This window comes from Anser brachyrhynchus (genome assembly GCF_964034855.1).
Source record: "Anser brachyrhynchus genome assembly, chromosome: 2".
Lineage (NCBI taxonomy): Eukaryota > Metazoa > Chordata > Aves > Anseriformes > Anatidae > Anser > Anser brachyrhynchus.
The window spans coordinates 67,364,235-67,385,842 of record NC_137695.1 but is presented as its reverse complement, the minus strand read 5'-3'; the positions used below and the strand labels follow the sequence as shown (position 1 = coordinate 67,385,842).

Below are 21,608 nucleotides of genomic sequence, written 5' to 3'. Positions count from 1 at the left end.
CCAGTGCCTGACCACCTTCTCAGTGAAGAGCCTTTTCCTGATAGCCAGCCCGAACCTCCCCTGTCGCAACTTCAGTTTGTTTCCTCAGGTCCTATTGCTGGTCACCAGAGAGAAGAGATCAGTGCCTACACCTCTGTGCTCCACCTCATGAGGAAGTTCTGCCCCTTAATTGGGTAGGAGTCTCTGATGCAGGGTGATACCTCAAGTTTTGTGTTCCCTGTTGTTTCTTTTACTACCACCTTTCTTTGGAGGTATTAGATAGCACTGTTCAAAGAACCTAATAGAATTGTATTGCAGTATCTTTCCTTCTCCCCTCACCCCCTTATCCCTTCAGCTATATTTTCATCAAATTTTTACAAAGTCCCTGCTTGGGGTTAGTCATGCACTATTCATATTTTCTCAGGAAACTGTCTTCTCTTCTTAATTTGGAAGTTTTCTGCATTCTATGTCTGAATTTCATAATTTCATTCTTGAATGAAACTTGGCAAAAAAAAAAAAATCTTCACAGGATATGTAACTACTCCCATTAGATTGCAGGATTCCAGCAGCCTGGTTAACCTATCTAAGGACCTCACTTTAGTTTGGGATTTTTTTTGGCTGTGACTTGGGGGTCTAAATACTGAACCGTTTAGCCCAAAGAGAGCTGAAAGTGAAAACTGTAAGCCATCGTAAACCATCTTGGAAATATGAATGTTTCCCTTTAGCAGAGGCTAGTACAAACCTTCGTTACTTCAAGGAAGTTTTGTGTGGTACCTTTAACCTGCCATTAAAGATAACAAAAAATGTTTTTATAAATACAACACAAAAAGGAGGACTAAGGAGAATCTCCATCCTTTACTGGAACTGGATGCGGGGGGAAACTTAGTTACAAGAGATGAAGAAAAGGCTGAGGTGCTTAATGCCGCCTTTGCCTCAGTCTTTAGCAGTAAAACCAGTTGTTCTCTGGATACCCAGTACCCTGAGCTGGTGGAAGGGGATGGGGAGCAGAAAGTGGCCCTCACTGTCCACGAGGAAATGGTTGGCGACCTGCTACAGCACTTGGATGTACTCAGGTCGATGGGGCCGGTTGGGATCCACCCGAGGGTACTGAGCGAACTGGCGGAGGAGCTGGCCAAGCCACTTTCCATCATTTATCAGCAGTCGTGGCTATCAGGGGAGGTCCCAGTTGACTGGCAGCTAGTAAACGTGACGCCCATCTACAAAAAGGGCCGGAGGGTAGACCTGGGGAACTATAGGCCTGTTAGTTTGACCTCAGTGCCAGGGAAGCTCATGGAGCAGATTATCTTGAGTGTCATCACGCGGCACTTGCACGGCAACCAGGTGATCAGGCCCAGTCAGCATGGGTTTATGAAAGGCAGGTCCTGCTTGACGAACCTGATCTCCTTCTATGACAAAGTGATGTGCTTAGTGGATGAGGGAAAGGCTGTGGATGTGGTCTAGCTTGATTTCAGTAAGGCTTTCGATGGGCTGAGGCCAACTGTATGAAGTTCAACAAGGCCAAGTGCCGGGTCCTGCACCTGGGGCACAACAACCCCAAGCAGCGCTACAGGCTGGGAGATGAGTGGCTGGAAAGCTGCCTGGCAGAGAAGGACCTGGGAGTATTGGTTGATAGTCACATAAATATGATCCAGCAGTGTGCTCAGGTGGCCAAGAAGGCCAGCAGTATCCTGGCCTGTATAAGAAGCAGTGTGGCCAGCAGGACTAGGGAAGTGATTGTCCCCCTGTACTCGGCTCTGGTGAGGCTGCACCTCGAGTACTGTGTTCAGTTTTGGGCCCCTTGCTACAAGAAGGACATGGAGGTGCTCGAGAGAGTCCAGAGAAGGGCAATGAAGTTGGTGAGGGGTCTGGAGAACAAGTCTTACGAGGAGCGGCTGAGGGAGCTGGAATTGTTCAGCCTGGAGAAGAGGAGGCTCAGGGGCGACCTTGTCGCTCTCTATAGGTACCTTAAAGGAGGCTGTAGTGAGGTGGGGGGTTGATCTATTCTCCCACGTGCCTGGTGACAGGACGAGGGGGAATGGGCTAAAATTGCGCCAGGGGAGGTTTAGGTTGGATATTAGGAAGAACTTCTTTACCGAAAGGGTTGTTAGGCATTGGAATGGGCTGCCCAGGGAAGTGGTTGAGTCACCATCCCTGGAGGTCTTTAAAAGACGTTTAGATGTAGAGCTTAGTGATATGGTTTAGTGGAGGTCTTGTTAGTGTTAGGTCAGAGGTTGGACTAGGTAATCTTGGAGGTCTCTTCCAACCTAGACGATTCTGTGATTCTTTTTTCTGTCAACCTATACCACACAAATATCTCTAACCATTGCTACTAATGTACATTATGTTCACAGACTACATCAAGAAGACTTTGTGTATTATCACAAGAGGCAAGAAAAGAAATGTCAGTTCTACTAAATGAACAGGAGGAGTTAGTGATTTGGGAAATACTACAGTAATGATGATAAAGCTGCTGGTGTTATTGAAGCTGTATTTGCAAATTGAAAATTCTATTGATAAATGAAAATTAAGGAGCTTTAGCTGTAGTGGATTTACAGTGTAGCAGATTGCTACTTTAAAAAAAAAATCCATCTGTGTGTATGTATTTTTAATGTTAAAAGAAATGTTTTAGAAGAAACATCTCTCACTCTCATAATGGTGTTGTTTGTTAAACAGCCACACACGTTTCTCACTTCAAAATTTATTTTATTTTTTGTGTTTAAGGTAAAGTTAGAGCAGAAACAGCCAAAGTTTGAAGTCTGAACTTTACTTGACTCTTACATGGGTGTGAGAGCAGGAGTGGCAAACCAGAAGTTGCCTGAGTAAATGTACTGTGCCAGTAAGTCAGAAACCATGGCAGATAAGCCACTCAGGCATTCTGTTGCCAGAGCAATCCTTCATTTTTGTCTTCTGAATGTGTGAAATTTTTTTGGAATAGAGTAAATATAGGGAGTATTCAAAATCGAGATTGTTCTGATGTACAAAAGAGAATGTGGTCAAGTTTTAAGTGACATCTAGGTTGACTGAGACACCCAAGTCCATGGTGAATTTAGAGCAAATAAACCTTACAAACAAAATTTATCAGACAAGAGTTTAAGCAAAACTGTTTGTTGGGCTCCGACCTCTAGTGATGTTGCCAGATCCAAACTTTTGGGAAGATGACAACTTCCACTGCAAAACAGTCTTGGTTAGTTTATACTGCTGTAATCCCTCCTGGCATGCTAGCAAGAATAGAAGCTTCTCTGACTGTTTTTACATTACCTTTCCCCTCTTCAATCTAAAAAAATTGAAAGGAAATGTGACCATTGGCACAGGATGATTTTGGGTAGCTCAGAGATTAAGAAAGAAAACTATTACATTGGAGGCTGTGCTGTGTTAACACAACTGTGTTAACAGTGCTATGTAGAAAAAGATTTCTAATATTGTTCAAGAATTTTGTGTATGCATTATGTGGAGTCTATTTGTCTAGTTTTTCACCTAAAATTATAGAAAATTATAGAAAATTGTTAGTCCAAATAGTATACAAGTCCAAATAATATAGAAGTACTCATTTGCAACATTAAGTTTTCATATTGCACTGTTCTAATCTTGTGATCACAGGACAATGTTAGTGGTACTATTTGGAAATGAATACTTTATTACTTGCTGTTACAATTTGCTCTAGGCTAGCACTTGTTCTTTTATACTTTTTATATTCATTATGCTGATGTTCAGGTTCAGAACTGATGATGCTTTTACATATGTGAACCTGGGTTCCAAAGAGCAAACTGAGGAATTAAAGTTTTAGTTCAGAATCGTCCCCCTTTGTAGTGGTCACATAAGAAGTGACCCATCAAGAAAGGGGAAGTGATGGGAAGCTTCCTAATATTTTTCTGAGTATCATCAATCTGTTCCCAAAGGTAGAGATAGAAGCAAAATTTCATGTGTACTACTTCAGTTTCTTCCACTGAGGATGATGCATTTGAGTAAATAGGTTTGTTGTGATAAACATGGCTTAAAACAAATATAAGGACATATCCTTCCTAAAGGTTTCTTAACCGTAAATGTTATAATAAAGCACAGGGCTTTAAAATATATTATTAATGCTCCTCATACATATTTTTCTCTTTTCATTGAGGTGGCCACCCTTATGACATGTGTCTTCATAAAAGCCTTCTTTTTCCGCATTCCCTCTATAGTTACTGTTTTCCATTCCTCCCACCCCCATTCCTGTTTTATTTCAGGTACTTTTATGCGGGATATAGCTCAAAAATCATTTAATGGCAATCCTATTTTTAGTTTTACTCTAATTACTGTTTTTTGCTGGTGAAGAATAGCTGCCATGGTGCACATTTCTTTTTCTCTTGTGTCTACTAGCAATACAGCATTGCTCACATATGTATCAATTTTGTGTTTATACCTTAAATTGGAGGGAGAAAAACTCATCCCCTTTCCCCACATTGTTGTGACAAGGAAAAGACCAAATGTGAGAGGCAGGAATAGCCATATCTCACGGGGAAAAAAAATAAAAAATAAATATGTCTTACTCTTCTAAGTGCAAACCCAAACATTTTAAATGGGTTAATAAAGAACTGGTGGTGCAAGGGAGGGACAGAAAAACAAACATGACAACAGTGACAACAATAAAAACAGTATGCTTGAATAGAATGCTTTTGGTAAGGAGTCATTGTTAACTTCAAAAGTTTCTGCTGGGATTGGTAAGGCCTTTCCCATTGTGGTCCTGAATGACGATCCAAGCTAAACTGTAGCAGTCCTGATTGGAGACTACCAGGTAACCACTATGCTACAGAAAAATTCATTTGAAAGGTCTGTATGTTAGATTTGGCTTTGAGTCTATACTGAACAAGGGCCTTAGTGTGGTCTTAGGCTGAATCTTTACAGTGATTGTCAGTGCAATGTTTTTCTAAATGAGAGGCAAATCAAAATGCAGTCTTGACCTCTTGAGCTAGTTAAAAATCCTTGGACATGTTTTATCAGAAGAGGGATGTTAATCCTGCTAATGAGAGTCCTGGACAAATTCCAAGTAGTTAATTGCAGTACGTGTAATGTGTTTTTCTGATTAATGAAAAGTTGGATTACATTCTTCACTTCCACTGTCACTGTGTTTTTCTACTAGCTAATTCCGTAAGATACTACCACATATGCTTCACCTAAAACAGACAAGTAGTCACAGCAAAATTTGGTCAAAATAAAAAGTTTATTTTTGGTTAAAACTGGGAGAGCGATGGATGTAGGGATTTCCTACATGTTGGACCGTGGTGGAGACAGAGTATGCTAGTAATGAACTGGTCTGTAGAGGGTTGTGTTAGTGCTGACATTTTGTTGTGAATAACCAATTTCTCCTTGTTTTAAAACATTGAGATGCAGCTTCATTTCACATTTAGTCAATTGACATAGGATTCACTTCCTAACTGTTGGTGTCTAAAACTGAGAAATCTTGCTTCATCCTTCTGTTAGTGGATGCACTTTCAGATTTGAGTGTGATTTGACTTCTGAACATGTCTGAGATGAGATCAAAGACAGATAACTTACTCTTAGCAGTGGCTTTTTGAGGTACTTGAAGTCAAATTCAATTTCTATGTGTAGTGTTTTGGTTTTTTTCTAGTCTGAAGTCTCTGTTGTCTTAACGTCTCTATGCTTGGATCTATAATTTTTTTCCTCTGTAAACAACTGTCACTGTCTAAAGGACTGGTCTTTTTTTTTCTGATTTGCTAGAGACACTCTCTAAATAAGAAGAAATGCTTAGGCTGCAAACAGAACTAATGTAGTAGCATGCTTCCCAGCAAACAAAAGGGCTCAAATGTTTTGTTTGATTTTTTTTTTTTACTTTGAGGTTTTCCTGATGGAAACGATCAAAACCATCTTCTATTACTCTGATGTAACCCTACTTAGTACCATGTTTAATGTCAGAGCATCTTTTTGGAAAGTTTTCTATTGAATTTTAGTTTTAAACTTATGCCCACATTTTAGTGTGTAAATTCCTGTTCTAAAGATCAGCAAATCTGTAATTTAATATACAGGAAAAAGTGTGTTAGCAAATCTTTACCACTAGAAGTAAACATAAGTATATACTTTATATTCCCACTTGTTCCCCCTGTGTGTGGGAACATAGGCTTCCCATTAATGACAACAAGAAGTCTTCAGCTCTGAATTTCTGAATTGTCAGTCTGATAGAGGAGGATTTTCATTTTTTTTTTCAAGTTTTTTTTAATGCTTTAATAGCTTGCTTTATATAACAGCATTATTCTTAATTTACTTGTGAATACATGAATAGTGACCTATGAATAGCATGTCATAACCAGTTATCCAAAGAGGAATAAAAAATAACAAAACATGACCAAGGTTCTTCTACTCTTGTGTTTTATGGATGCAGGCTTTATGGGTGATCAACCAGGTGAGACTATATTTTGCACAGACCTGAAGATGTTTTGAAAGCAGGACAGTTTTCACTAGTTCCTCTTTATTTCTTAACCTTAATCCAGGAAAGTTTCTTAAAAAATTGATGTTTTAATGGGCTGGGAAATGTTTTCATCGGGTGAATGGCTCTTTCTTTCCTGTTACGGTTTTCTGTTGTTCACTGTGGCAAACTAAAAACTTTCTGCTATTCTTGGAATGCTTGTTGTGCTCTCTTGTAATTTCTTTCAATTTCTGTGTGTTTTGACAGGGGAAAGTCTTCTAGAACTATCACTTTTGAGCAGTTTAAAGAAGCTCTTCAGGAACTCTCCAAGAAACGATTTAAAGACAAGAGTGATGAAGAAGCAGTTCAAGAAATATATAAACTAATTGAAGGAAAAGCCCCAGTTATATCTGGAGTAACGGTATGTTACTGGTTGATTGAAAGGATGGATTGTTCTAGCTGTCTTTTGTTCTACTCCAGTGTTGTTATATTCATCTGCTTCCCTCTACAATCCACAAATCCGAGCAGTATGCTTCCGGGGCTGGAGGCAACAACTGTGCTGAATGAAAGGAAAGATTATGCAACACCTGAATATTGCACTACTGTACTACTGTGGCAGTGTCATTGCTTCTCTTGGGAATCGTAGTACCACCTAGCAGGGCGGTCAGAAAAAATGAACAAGATAGTGTGTGATTGAAATACAGAAATGTTTATTAAGAGTGGTATACCCAAATAAAAAATAGTAAATTTAGAACTTAATCAAACAGTTCTAAGTTGATGTGTGAAATACCAGAAAGACTGAAGTAAAGAAGTCTTAAAATCTACTATGTGAATACAAGAAATCTGGAAATAATTGTCACGTAGTCTGATCTTTGATTTCTGTTTTTTCCAAGTCTGTCAGAACTATAATGTTTGTTTTGTTGTTCTTGGTTTGGTTATTGATTTTGTGTTGTTTTGTTTGTTTGTTTTTTAATGTTTCAGAGTGTAATTAAAGTTTATATATGAAAAAGAAGTTATAAAGCCTGGTGTATATAGGTTTGGTCGTCCTTTTCAAATGGGCAGGTTGGACAAGTTTTTACTATGTAGTTCAGTAGTTACTGGAGCATTCACCATGAACTTAAATACTCTTGTCAATTTAGTTCCTCTGCTTAAAGTCTCCCTAAGTTTAGTCTGTAGAGCTGTGAATGAAAATCTAATTTCCAGAAAAGCTAATATTTCCATAAATTGGTCCTGCACAAATGAACAGTGGAAAAGTGGAGAAATCTCTTCTGAGTTGTATAATTTGATAGACTTGTACAAGATTTCATTCTACTGACTCCTGTGCTTTCATTTGAAACAAGTGGTAGTTTTATTAGAGACTTAAAATGATGAGCCTTTCTTTTTGTCCTGTCCATCTGTCCAGGGTTTCTCCCTTTGAATTATGCATATTCTTTTAGGCCTCACTCTGATTCCTTTACATTTTTGTGTTTCAGCACTCAGGTACTGAATTGATCAATGGCTGCTAACAGGGAAACAGTCTCCTTATGTGTGAATGGCTGGGTGTTGAGAGAGCTTTGCAGCTGCACGGAAGTATTATGTAGGTGCTGCAAATGTGTATGAATGTGACAGCAGCACAGGGAGAGTAATAGAGGGGGAATATAGACTCATGGAATCTTTTAGGTTGGAAAAGACCTTCAAGATCAAGTCCAGCTGTCAAGCTGATCTAGTGAATCCCATAACTAAACCATGTCCCTTAGTGCCATGTCCACATGTCCAGGTGTGTCCATGTCCACAAATACCTCCAGGCTTGGGGATTCCAACACTTACCTGAGCAACCCATTCCAATGCTTGACCACCCTCTCCATGAAGAAATACTCCCTATTTATTTAAACCTCCCATGGCACAACTTGAGACCATTTGCTCATGTCCTATCACCTGTCACTTGAGAGAAGGGACCAAAACCATCCTTACTGCAACCTCCTTTTAAGTAGTAGTAGACAGCAATGACATCATGTTTTCCAGTCCCTTCACCAACTTCCTTGCTCTTCTCTGCACACTCTTGAGCAACTTAGTAACCTTCTTGTAGGGAGGGGCCCAAAACTGAACACAGTACTCTAGGTGTGGTCACACCAGTGCCACATAGAAAGGAACAATTGCTTCCCTAGTCTAATTGGCCACACTATTTCTGATGGAGGCCAGGATGCCATTGACCTTCTTGGACACTGTTGCATTAAAGGCTAAAGAGGTTTGGCAGCACCTAAACCCCTTGCGTGCCAGCTTCTCCTCAGATACCAAAGGGGCTGAGGGCAGCTGGACTTAGATTCTGAGTGATGCCCAGTTCAGCACTAGAGTCCAGTAGCATTCAATATATTGAATTACCAAAATCACAAATGCACAAATAGTGCAATACACCTTCAGTCTCTAGTAGATTAATGACTGGTGTAGTGTTTTGAAGCAACAGCAGTACAGGTTCTTTTAGACTGCTGGTGATAAATACACTGTCTGCAAAGCATGTGCAAATACCAAGAATATGACTAACACAACTAACTACATATAAGTTAACTTATGAAACAACTCTATAGAGAATGTTAGGTTTTCCGGGGAAGCACTCAGTATAACCAAGAGTTCAAATCTCACCCAATTGGTGTCCCTATGGGGGGGAAGAGAGGTTCAGCCTGTCAGCTGATCCCAGAAGTCAGCGATGTCCTCCTGACTTGTCAGCATTTTTTCCTAACATTTTGTCATTTCATTTCACTTGTCATTTCATTTTTTCCTAACATTTTTCGTCTCCTGAGCCATTTTTATACTATTTTCTTACTTTAAGGTGGAGATTGAGTGACTAGTCATACATATCATTGTTATAATTGGTATAAAATTTTCTTGCTTTAATGCTTTAAAGGTGCAGAGAAATTCAGAGTGCATACTGAGTGAGGGGTGGTTGCACCTTGGAGATGGGTAGCCCTCAGGATGGAAGTGTGTTTTGGCATTATAATGAGATTATAATGAGCAAAGTTCACTCAGAGGACATAATTTTGTTATCAGTTTGACCCAGGGCTGGCTGTGAAGTCTATCAGTTCTGTAGTATCTAGTTCCCCCTCCCTGCAGTGATATCACAGAGTCTGGCCATGGTGTCTTCACTCCACCCCAACCCTCCATGCTATTTCTCCAAGAGTCAGCACACCAAGCTCCCCCAGTGTTTTCTAAGGTTGCAGGCTATGTTGCCAAGAGGACTAACATGGAGCAGATTCCTTGCATATATTCCACATCTCACCCTGGAAGTTTCTTCAGTGCTGAACCTTCTCTTAAGATGTGGACATACCTTTATTCTCAATAAGCAACTCCATCCACTATGATTCTTCGAGCCCAGTCATCCCGCCAGTTCTTCAGTAAGTGATCTGTGCACCTGTTCAAGCCATGAGCAGCCATTTTCTCCAGTAGAATACCGTGGGAAACAGTGTCAAATGTTTTACTGCAATCCAGGTAGACAACATCTACAGTCTTCCCCTCATCTACTAACTGAGTCATCTTGTCACAGAAGGAGGTGAAGTTAGTCAGGCAGAACTAACCCACCATAAATCCGTGCTGGCTGCATCTGATCAATCGATTTTCCTGTATGTTTTGTGGGATGACATTCAAGCTGATCCATAAGCTTCCCTGGTACCGAGGTCAGACTGACAAGCCCATGGCTCCCTAAATCCTCCTTTCTGCTCTTCTTGTAGAGTGGTGTCACATTCGCTAACCTCCAGTCAACTGGGACCTTCCCGGTTAGCCAGGACTGCTGGTAAATTATTGAAACTGGCTTGGTGAAAATATTGTGGAAAAATAGCTAATAGCTAATATTGTAGAAAATAGCTAATATTACAGGGGAGGAAAAAGGGTCATTTGTAAATCCTGAGTATGCAACATATGATCCGCTCCTTAAAGCTGGGCACTACACGATCTTACATTGAGGGTGCTAGATCTGGGCCAAGCAGGTACTGTTTAACTTACTAATTTGAAATTGTTGCTGGAGGTGATGTCACAAACAAGGTACCTTCCTTAATGAATTTTGGTGCAGTTCTAGTGGGAATACTAATCAGTGGGAAGTTTGGGGTGATCTATATAGAGTTAGGACTTGTGGTGTTAGAACACCCAACTGGTGTTAACTGGGGATTATTCCTTCAAAAGTCTTCACCCTGACTTCATTAAAATGGTGTTACTACTGTCTGGCTTTATTGGAGTTAGTTACCATTTTTTTCTCTTTTTGTGTGCTAAGCAGAAGAAGCACGAATGAAATCCAAATTTTTTGTTCAAGTTTGATCTGTGTTCCTGACTTTCAGCATTTTTTTTTAACGCATGTGCGTGCTTTCCCATGAATCAAAACAAAACAGCGCACACAGACGCACACAAATCAAGAAACATTTTTTTCTCCCCAGTATGCACTGCCAAACAGGCTCTGTTTTTTTCTAGAACCTCCCCCCCTCCCCCCCCACATGCACACTTTGGGGCTCAACAAACCCTCTTCTCTCAGCTTCTCACTGTGTATGCCACATGCTCCAAGCTCCTTACTATCTTAGCAGTTCTTCTCTATAGACACTGACACAAAGGGGTAAAAAGTAGCGAATTTGTACATGATCGTTTTAAATCAGTAAATCTACTGGTATAAAAACAATTCCTTTTCACTTTGTGTAGCTTTTTCTGAGACCGTGACCTGTTCTGATCTTCTCAGTGAGGTTTTAGTGTGAGCGGAGATTCAGTTGAAGGGGCGGGGCAGGGCAGGGCAGGGCATGCGTATCTTTTCTGACTCCTCTAAGAAGTTTCCACCAACTTGGAGGTCAGGTAACCACATCTTTGGGTTGGAGGCCCACAGTTAAGGAGCAATATATCATGTGATTACTTATGTACTGTTATTTTTATATATACATATATGTTTATTTATTAAGGACAGAACAATGTTCCAGGAAAATACCAGTAAAAATACACGTTTGGTGAATGAACAGGTCCTTTGTCAATAATCTTCCCTTTTATGCTTCTGGCTTGTGTTAATGAAAACAACTGAGTAAATGAAAGAATGGCCAGCCTTGGAGGCCAGAAGTCTTGGTATTTTGGAAAATACCATTGGCTGGTTCATCTGGTGTTCCCAACCAGTTTATACATTCATTATATTTACGTCTCTTGTGCAAAGTAAAACTTTTCTGATAATGATAGGTTTGAAAAAGAAGGGGTAAAAAGCCAAGTTCATGTGCATCTTCTGTGATATGCACACTTTTTGGTTAACTATATTTCCAGACAGAGAAGAAAAATGGAGGCTTCTGTGAGTTCACAGAAAGGAAAGAAGGAAGTTGCTCCAAGTGGTTTGCTGCCTCTAGAAAAATGTAAGTAGGTAGGTATAACTTAAGTTATAGGAGGTAGGTAAGTAGTAGGTATAACTTACTGCAGATAGTAAGCGGTCAAGCACTTGGAGATCAGGAGCAGAATTACTATATGGCAAGAGAGAAAATTTGTCTGTGGTACACTGTTAAAAACAAGGCGGAGTGCTTACTTGCTTTTAGATGGGAATTGTCCTCATTCAGCTCTTTGTGCAGTTCACTATATTTCTTCTTGCATTTTTCCTGCTGATGAGGGATAGTCAGCTCTTTCCCCTCCCACTTTTTTTTTTTCTTTTCCCTGTGAAATTGGTAATGAACAGCTGGGTGGCACAGAAGAAGGAGCTCCCAGCTACTGTGTTAAATTGCGTTGCCCTTTTGTCTGTTGACAGTTTAGTCTCTGGTTACAAATGTTCTGGATGTTACTAGCAAATAATTAAAAACAAACAAAAAGAAGAACAAAAACAACAATAACAAAACTTGCAAAGATTACTAACATTGGTACTGTGTCTGAAACCTCCCAGAACATCTTGGTTACATAAACAAATCTCTGTAGCAAACCTTTCTAGGGAGACATGCCATTAGATACTAAAATGTTGTGCTTGAGTGAGCAAATAAAGAAAGCCATTCAGTTTCAATGAAGAATTAAGGAAGGATGATTACAGTTGACAGAGTTAGTGTAGCCCGGTAGACCATTGCAAAAATGTATCCTGTTTGGGTAAGGAGTAATATTTGCATCTTACCTAACAGTCATCATTTGAGCATTTTTGGCAGCGTTAACCACTCCCAGTGCTCTGATTCTCTTCTACACAGAAGTACTGAGTTACTGCTGAGTTACTTGTTGTTTTGAAGAGCAATACTGTTTCTCGAATAGCCAGCACCACGTTTTGCAGCTCTCCCATCAGAGAATTAGTAACTTACCACGAGCTGAGAAAAGATGTTTGATTTCAAAAAGAAGTGGTGTGGAGGATGTGGCTTCCATGGTGGACAAGCCTCAGTTACAGCGTTCATTTCCATTGTCTTGGTACAAATTTGAGCATGTTTTCCATGTATAGCATGAAAAGATATTCAAGCTATGGTGTTGTGTGGAAGAGCTTTGTGTAACTCTGAAAGCCTGTTTGTTAGGTGTCATTAATAAGTGCTTGTTTAATCCGAAGATGGGTAGAGGTGGAATGAAGTTTTTGATGGAAGATGCTCTGGGAAACTTTTTTACTTCACTACAAGGAAGTAATTTTTGTCTCTAAAATACACCCTAACATATGGTAGCGTGCATAATGACACCTAAAGTGCATCAATATTCGTTCACGTCATCATCATTTCCACTAGGACACAAAAATCTTCTGTTTTCTTTTTTCTTTCAGTGCCCTTTTTCTCCTGATTTTCAAATGTAAACTTATTTTTTCTCACTCCAATCATGCAGGCTAGCATGTTCCTGTATTGTTCTGTGACATACTGTTTTCATTCCATTTGCATAGTGACATTTTCTTTTTCTCAATGACCACAAAACTTTAAGTAGCCTTGGATGACTCCGTGGAAATAATGTAGGAGAAAGTTTTTGCACAAAGCTGCAGACGACTAATTTGGGAACACTGAAAGTAACTTTCAGTTCTTTTAGTTTTTTACTTCTGTCTTGACTCTAATGTTTAGAATAAATTTTAGTCTCTCATAGCAAGGAATTCTACTTGTATTATTTTGCTTATTGTACATTGGTGGAGCTGGGCTTTTATGCTTGGATGTTGAGCTAACAGGTTTTGAACATGGCAATTCCTGTCTTTGGTGTTTAAAACTTGATTGTTAATCAGAAGTATCTCATATTGAATGTCCCTTCAAAAACTTTTTGATATAAGTTGCACTTTTTTATTCTTGGCTATATTATTATTGTAATTCTATGTAATGGCAAGGAACAAATGTTTCCTTTTGCTGGAAGTGAGTAGATATTTACATAGTGTTCATCATTAGCATCAGTACCATGTACAACGCTTGTACTGAAAGTAATATTTCTGATGTGTGTTTTTGTGTGTCTTTTCTTTCTTCCAATAGAAAGCCATTTCATCTCCAACTGTATCACGCCTTACAGATACATCAAAATTCACGGGTTCTCACAAAGAGAGGTTTGATCCCAGTGGGAAAGGAAAAGGCAGAGCTGGCCGAGAAGATCTGGTGGATGCTTCAGGATATGTATCTGGCTATAAGCATGCAGGCACATATGATCATAAAGTACAAGGAAGCAAGTAAGACTGAGGGTTTACAACACAGATGGAGAAAGAGAGGGGGAAAGAGAATATAGTTTTAAGAATGACATAGATGAATCCTATGTTTCAGTTGTTGTGAATGCTGAGACTATGTTGTCAAGAAGTTTTCAGGAACTGGAACTGATTTCAACATCTGCTGAGCTACTTGCAGCACAATGCCACTTCATTACATTCCTCATGCACACATTGGCAAAAATAACTCTATCAGTAAAAAAAAAAAAGGCATGATTTTGTTCAGCGCTTTAGACAAAAAAGTCAAGAGCTGTTATATTACTCTTCGTCAATTTGAGCAAGAAATTTCAAACATTCCTAAATGTCCTGAGGATGTAGAAGAGAACCTCTTGAAAAGAGGCTCTTTCATAGCAGCATTTCTGAAAAGTATCCCATTATTTATGCAGATTGATTTGACTACTGTTTGTGGGCTTTTTCAAAAATGTCTTATGTGCAATCCAGAACTTTCCTTAAAAGATTCAGCAGTGTATTATTGCGGAATAAGTGGTTGTAATATACAAGGTGCTACCATGTAAACTTCATACACCATTTATGAAAAATTAAAATAAGAAAAAAGATCTATTCTGGGACAATACAGGTTCTAACATATTTACGTCAGCAGAAGGAGGTGGAGAATACCAACCCCTTACTTTCCTCCTGTCTATACTTTTTGCTTTGTTATTGTGTGTACTGTGTAGCATGGTACGCCTGGCTGATTTGTATGAAGCTAATTTACTAACCTGAGAGGTGAGGAACAAGACATTACTAAGAAAGTCTACTAAAGCTTTTTGTAGTCTGTTTTCAAGTTTGTACTGCCTCACATTTGAAATGAAGGGGGCATTAAAATAATAATGCTTTAAAATATTGATTTTGACTAAACATTGCCGATCAATGCTAGTAAGTGAATGTTATTATGCACATATTCCCTTTAAGCTATAACATATGTAAAGAAGGTTATGACCCCCTGTATTAAGGACATTTAGTATTAATATTCATGTAATTAATTGCAACTTGCACAGAAGAATATACTATTATACTTGTGCTACATGTTCTGTTAGTTTTATTTGAAGCCAAAGGACTTGATTCTCTGTTCAGTTGTGCTGTCTTATTTGGGAGTAATTTTATTGATGGGAATGGCTTTCTGTTGCTATAGAAGAACCAATTCCACACGCTTAAGGTACAGACAGCTGAATGTGACCTGCCTGTGGCCCAGATCGCCCAAACAGGTTAATAAGAATAAAAATCACTCTTTTTTATTTTCATTTTTATTTTTTGTAATATATATATGTATACATACACACATATACACACATATCTATGTACATGTATATGTACACACACATACATACACTGGTTAAAAGGGAGAGAAAAGGCTGGTCCAGTTTTCCACAAGAGCTGAAGAAGTACTCCAATGTATTGCTCTGGTTCTATAAAATTATGAAAGACAATTTTTTGAGTGTTTAAATACAGCTCCTAGCTGGCTTGCTTTGCTTTCTTTTAAAAAGAGCTCAAGCACTGATTTTAATGTTTTACTGTGGATAAAGGTTAATAACTTCACTGTTTTCTTCCTACCATTATCAGCATCAGCATCCCACTCAGAGTACATAAGATTCAGTGAGCTTCATGATCTGTCACGTGCCATGCAGGTTAACAGTCTGTATTTGGCCCATGTCCAAAAACAGAGAGCTAGTTTTCAGTCCTTTCACATTTCATGTTTTCCTTTTCTGACACTGAATGGCCTTTCTTGTAACTTTGCCTCCGATGACCCTTTGAGCCCATACATCAGCCTGAAACCACAACAGTAACACACAAAGGCAAGGATTTCATCATGGATTTGAAGATTTTTATTTGTTTGTTTATAACTTGTATTGGTTTTTATTTTGGGGAGGGAGAGAAGTTTGCTAAAACTTAGTACATGTTCTTGTAAGGATTTAAGTATCTTTTTGCCATGATTGGCTCTGGTTATCTGGGAAGATTTTTGATATATCCAAGGATGCTCAGGATGAGAAGCATTCAGCTTTGTGTGAGTCTTTCCAAGATTTACTCTTTGTTCTTGAAGACAAATTTACAGGGAATGAAGGATTATCCAATCCTTTCTTGCACTGGTGACCTGTCACACTGAGGCAGCAAGTAGCATACTGTGATATAAACAACGGCTAAATTATTCCAGCATGGCAGTAAACTGCTAACTGCAGAGAACCCTCTTCTTTGTGATATATCACTGGTGCCTGTGCACCTGAAGGTTAGTCCTTTATTTTATTTTATTTTTATAAGCAAAATGGCTAAGTCTCCCTTAACAAATCCTTAGCTAAGTTAAAGGCAAGATTAATGTCCCTGTTCTTCCCATTGACTTTAAGACTTGGCTGATAGCTCACTGGTAGCTGAAAAGATCTGGACCCTGCCTGAATGAAAGGTGAAATGAAAGTCCAGTCTGGCAAAAAGGTGAATGAAAGTTCAGCCTGTTGCAGAGCCCTTCCAATACTTTGTTCATCTTGCCATTTGTTGCTAGCTAGCAGTCTTGTCTGGCATACTAGGTGATGCCTAACCTAAAGTTCCCAAGTGAAGGCTTTCTGAAGTATGCAAATACTGAGTGTCAGTAATGATATAATGGAGTAATGTTATAATGGAGTAATGATTGGTTAGGAAGTTTTTAAGGTCATATTAAGTTTTAAGTTGCTATTCCATACCATGAGAGAGATCAGCACACTCATAAGACAGAAGGCATGCAGAATAATTGTGAATGGGGACAGATCCAAGCTGACGCTGACAAGAAATGGTGAAGAAGAAATGACACCGACTTTGCATTACAGTATGAAACCTGTGCCAGAACCAAAGCACTTTGTACGGACCTGATGCAAAGTTGTATAAAATTTTCAGTGACATAGTAAACTTTGGATCAGGGCCTGAAAAGATGCTTTAGATAGCAATATTTTATTTTGAGGAACATGCTTTTTCTTCTTCTACTTTGCAGTTGGATAGTTTAAAAACACAATCATACAAATGCATGAAAAGAAATCATTCTGATATGACAGTGAAAAATGGAAGTTGTGGCTGGAAAGGTAATACTTTGGAAGGATTTTTCCCTTTTACTACACTTGATGTGGAAGATATGGAAGATAGAGGTTATGAACAAAAGCACCGTATACAGTTTTGTATCAGTGGTTCATACACTTACTTAAGCTCTTACTTTCTCACTCATTTATGTGGGAAATAAAAGCCTAAGTACTAGTTTGAATGTTAACCATATTTCTAAAAGTTCCAGGCCTGTTTGGGAATGAGGCAAAGTGGTGGTAACCACTTTTATTGTTTGTTCACCTGCTGTTCTCAGGACAGCAAGTACAGCTTGTAACGCAGAGATGATGGGAAGGGATATCTTGGGAGGTGGAGGAGAGTATACTCATCCTGTGTACCACTACTCTATGTAAATGGCATGCCTGAAGTGAGGACATGGTGTACCCAGTAAGGTTTATACTCATCTCTGTTTTTTGGCCATCTAAACTAATTCCATCAAGCTTTCCAATCTGATTTCTCATCTGCAATGCTCTTGTCTATGAAAACCTATTATTCCTAATTACCTTTGCTGTCAGTGAACATACTATTGAGGTAAATGTGATCAGAAAGTTCAGGTAGCTTTTAGCAATAACTACCTATAAGAACAAACTCAAATTGCACTGTTCATTTAAAATTAAACCCTTAAATACTATGATAGTACCCAGTCTTACCTGCATCTCCAGTCTGACTGTCGAACCTTTGCAAGATTGAGGACAAGAAATAAAAATCCTAAGGCAGAAGAATAATCTTATTAAAAATATATATATATATGATTCAAAATGTGCAGAAGAAAAATGGGTTTTATTATTAGTGCTTGTTTAATCAATTTCTCACTCTCTGTACTTTAGTTACTTGTTGAGAGTTTTCCAACAATCATATCTATATGGAAATTTCAGGAAAAGATATTGTCCTGCTCTTTATGGCTATCAAAGCTATCACAATAGTGTTACTGAATAACAGACATTAAAAAATATGTTTTTTTCAACAGTCCTATATGAACAGTTGTGATTAGTTGTAATAAAGTATTTGGAAGACCAAAAGAAATGCTGAACATTGGACAATAGACAATATCTGGCCTGTTTGTGTTTTTGCATGTGTGTGTATGTGTGTTTTTAAAAACACACAATATTTCTTACCAATGGCACAAGTATCTTTTTTACTTTAGGGAAAGGATAGGTAAATTTCCAACCTACTCATATGTCACACCTTGTGTTTTTCATCAGCATAGTCCCCTTCAAAGATACTTTGGACTAAAATATGATATTTCTCCTGTATTTTACTGACCTAACCTCAATTAAAAATTCCTCTGGCAACTTTTTGAAATTATAGAATTCATGGGTTACCATTTCAGTCATGTTTTTCCTTTGTTGGCTGAGTTAATATCATTTTCATGACAGATGGAATTTGTTGGTAAGCCAGAACTAAACGGTAAATGACTACTATGGATTTGGCTTGCAAGTGAGAGGTATCGAGAGAAAGTGCTTGTGCATCCTTCTCCAAAACCAAAACTTTAAAGTAATTGTGTTATTTTTTTCTTAAGTGATGTCAGTTAAAATAAACTTTCTTTGTGCCTGCATGTATGATAATTATCAGCTGTTCAAAATATAACCTTACCTTACAGTAATGCATGTATTTTGGGGGCATGTGTTTGTCATCCATAAATAAGAATTCTGTTTGCACTCACCAAGAAACAAACCATTTGCTTTCATGATAAAATGTAATGTGTTGCACTAGTACATATCCTTTAAACTCTGACTGTTGGCCTTGTGTGTGCTAAAGTGACTGCACCTTTGTGTATATTGTTTGTAGTGTGAATATTATGTTCTGTCTGTTAGTTGGTAGTAGGTAATGTAATACCCAGGATTTGTGCTGGTTTGTGTGTGTGTGTGGGTGCACATAGTTTTTGGATCCAGCTAAGTAACTAAACCATGTAAGTGCTGGCCTAAACCTTAAATCTTAAAAGGCAAAGCTCTAGTCCTGCAGCCTGAGATATTCAGCATGGCCAGTTGCTGGTAATGCTGCCATTCTACCTCCATAGCACAAAAGTAGAGATCTAGAATTTTCATGTTTTGACACATATGTCTACTCTGTTCCTATTTCTGGAGGAAAACACTCTTCAGTGATTCTAACATGAACTTATAATGGCAAGAAGAGTTCCTCCCTAGTGAGGAAGTAGAAAAAAAAGAGTCAACAGTTCCTCTGAGTGCTCCCAGGAGATAATTTAAAATTTTGCCCTGCATGGGCCCTATATTTTATTTTGCCCCAGCTTTGTGATGTAAGTTGACACTCACAATGTATGCACGCAGTTCTTCATCAGTCAGGTAAGTACAAAGTCATGGTATACTGGGGGCAGGAACAGGGAACAGGAGACTGTCATACAATGCCTGTGGACTTTTACAAAATGAAATACCTGAAGCATAATGACAAATTTCAAACTTGTGTGAAATTCTCAGTTTGGAGTGCATCAACTTGATACATGTGTACCTCCTATATTTGGAGTTTTGCCCATAAAATAGCATTTAGACATTAAGTTATTAATTTTTTGCACCCAAGTGCCCATCTGGCTACCAGATATAAGCTGGAAATGAAGGACTGAGCTATTCCTTTTAAGTGTTCAGAGTCCTAAAACTAGTGAGAGACCTTTAGTTGCATTCCTGCTTGCTCATTAAACTCAAAAACAGTGCTTTGTCTCAGCTAAGAATGGTGCCTCAGGAGACTAAAGAATATTGCAGATAGATGCTCCAAATCTTAACTGTCTGAGCAATTTGTTTATCCAGATACAAATAACTGTTATATACTTTTTTTTTTAAATATTATTTATTTAGTGTTTTTCAGTATATTACCTGAGCTATATTGTTTCAAAATCTGTATAGAGATGGTGGATTTCACAAGTTTAAGATATAGCTGTTTTCTTATAGTTCTCAGAAAACATTTAAATTTAGTTGTTTCATTCAAACTAATTGATCTAATTGATCACCCACTGTAGGTAGACTTTGGCAAGAGCAAACCTGATAATAAGCAAAAGGAAAAAAAAACAACACAAACCAACACAGTGTATTTGCTGAGTATTCTTGAAAGAGATTTACAATACTGATTGTCTGAAATGACTTAAAAGAAAAATCTCCTTTGTAATCATCCGTGTGCAAATGTCCACTACTTTGAGGCATGTGAGACTACAGAAGAGATTTTTTGTTTTGTTGGTTTGGGATTTTTTTTATACATTACAGTTGCAAATTGACATTGAAGTGCCCCATGCAGTAACCTGACCTGATCTGGAAAAGTTTTAAGCACCTACCACATTCCATTGCAGGTAAAGATACAATTAATTAATTTTCAAATATATTTATAAAGCTTCTCTTTTTGTGAGTAAAGTTTCTGACACTTGAACAAAGTGTTTTTTGTTGTAAGCAATTGTAGAGGCTTGCAAGATAACCCTCACCTAAGGGTAGTTTGCCCTTACCTTCAAATATCTTTATGCAAGATTTTTCTATGACTTCATACATTTTTCAGCACAGGTCACAAACTTGAATAAAGTCACATCCAAGTTAATTAAAAATATAGTCCTAAAAATATATCCATATGCTTCATCCATCTTTACATTTTAATCAGAAGCTATGTTGTTGTTGATCAACACAAAAAAGAATAAAGGAGGAATGACAATCTGTATCCCAACAATCATGAATTGTTTTAAGCTCCAGTTTACATCAGATGAGTTTCTGCATGGTTGCGTTTGCTCAAATGTTATTTTTAAACAAAGCAATGAAATAATGTGAAATAATGCAGCCTATGTTCTGCTGAGTTATGTTAATGCAACAGTAAAATGCTGTGTCAGTAACATTCATGCTAAATACACACTACTTCTTTACAAAGCCTTTGTGAAAGGGCAGTTAACCTGCAAACTATAAAAATCTGTTGGCAAACTACTTTTGTTAGCACTATATTGCATGAAATGGCAAGGTCATCAACAAAAACAAGTTACAGGATGCAATTAGTGTATTTATCTTTGTGCTGGGCTTAGAATATATCAGCTTTGGCAAACTATTGCAGTACAGAAGATGTCTGTATAATGTTTATAATACAAAGTAATTTGTCTTTATATTCTGTAAAGCAGAGAAATAGTTGATGTTGCATAAGTATATTCTTTGCAAGGTTTTATGCGTCAGATTTAAATGTTGGAGGAGAAATATATTTATACAGAGTATAATTTTTGAATCTTCAAAGTTGGTTTCCTTCAGCCATGAACCGTTTATTTATGCACATCATGCTTTATTCCTTTGCTAGATTTTTTATCTCTATGTATTCCAACATAATTTTTTTTTTGGTTTAGATGGTTTGATTCTTTATTTCCACAAATGTGGACGTGCATGCTGTCAGGACCTGATCATAAAGTGAAGAGGTGAAAGAAACTGTTTTGTCTTTGATTACCTAGATCACTAATAAAAATCTAACTGTTAAATAGTTGATATGGAGATGGATCTTGACATAGTCTTCCTTGGAGCACTGTCCAGCATGATAAAAACCTTCAGTGAATTTTACTATTTCTTGCTGACTTTGATTTGTCTTTCATCCTTGGCCCCAAAAAACAGGAAGCCTCTGTGTGCTAATAGTTACCTGCAA

At 38.1% G+C, this 21,608-nt stretch overlaps 1 protein-coding gene across 6 annotated transcripts in view; it reads left to right on the top strand.

Moving 5' to 3' along the window:
* The window catches only part of TPPP (tubulin polymerization promoting protein), a 51,829-nt gene extending 36,627 nt beyond the window's left edge, over nt 1-15,202 (top strand). For 3 of the 6 annotated variants that reach the window (XM_080578613.1, XM_080578614.1, XM_080578618.1), the window contains 3 exons: nt 6,641-6,794; nt 11,621-11,706; nt 13,738-15,202. In XM_080578613.1, coding sequence (XP_080434739.1) covers nt 6,641-6,794; nt 11,621-11,706; nt 13,738-13,984 — 487 coding nt within the window. In that variant the 3' untranslated portion in view covers nt 13,985-15,202. Of the gene's footprint in view, nt 1-6,640; nt 7,394-11,620; nt 11,707-13,737 lie in introns of those variants that run through there. The other 3 variants (XM_080578615.1, XM_080578617.1, XM_080578616.1) reach the window with 2 other exon arrangements.
* The last annotated feature ends 6,406 nt before the right edge of the window (nt 15,203-21,608 follow it).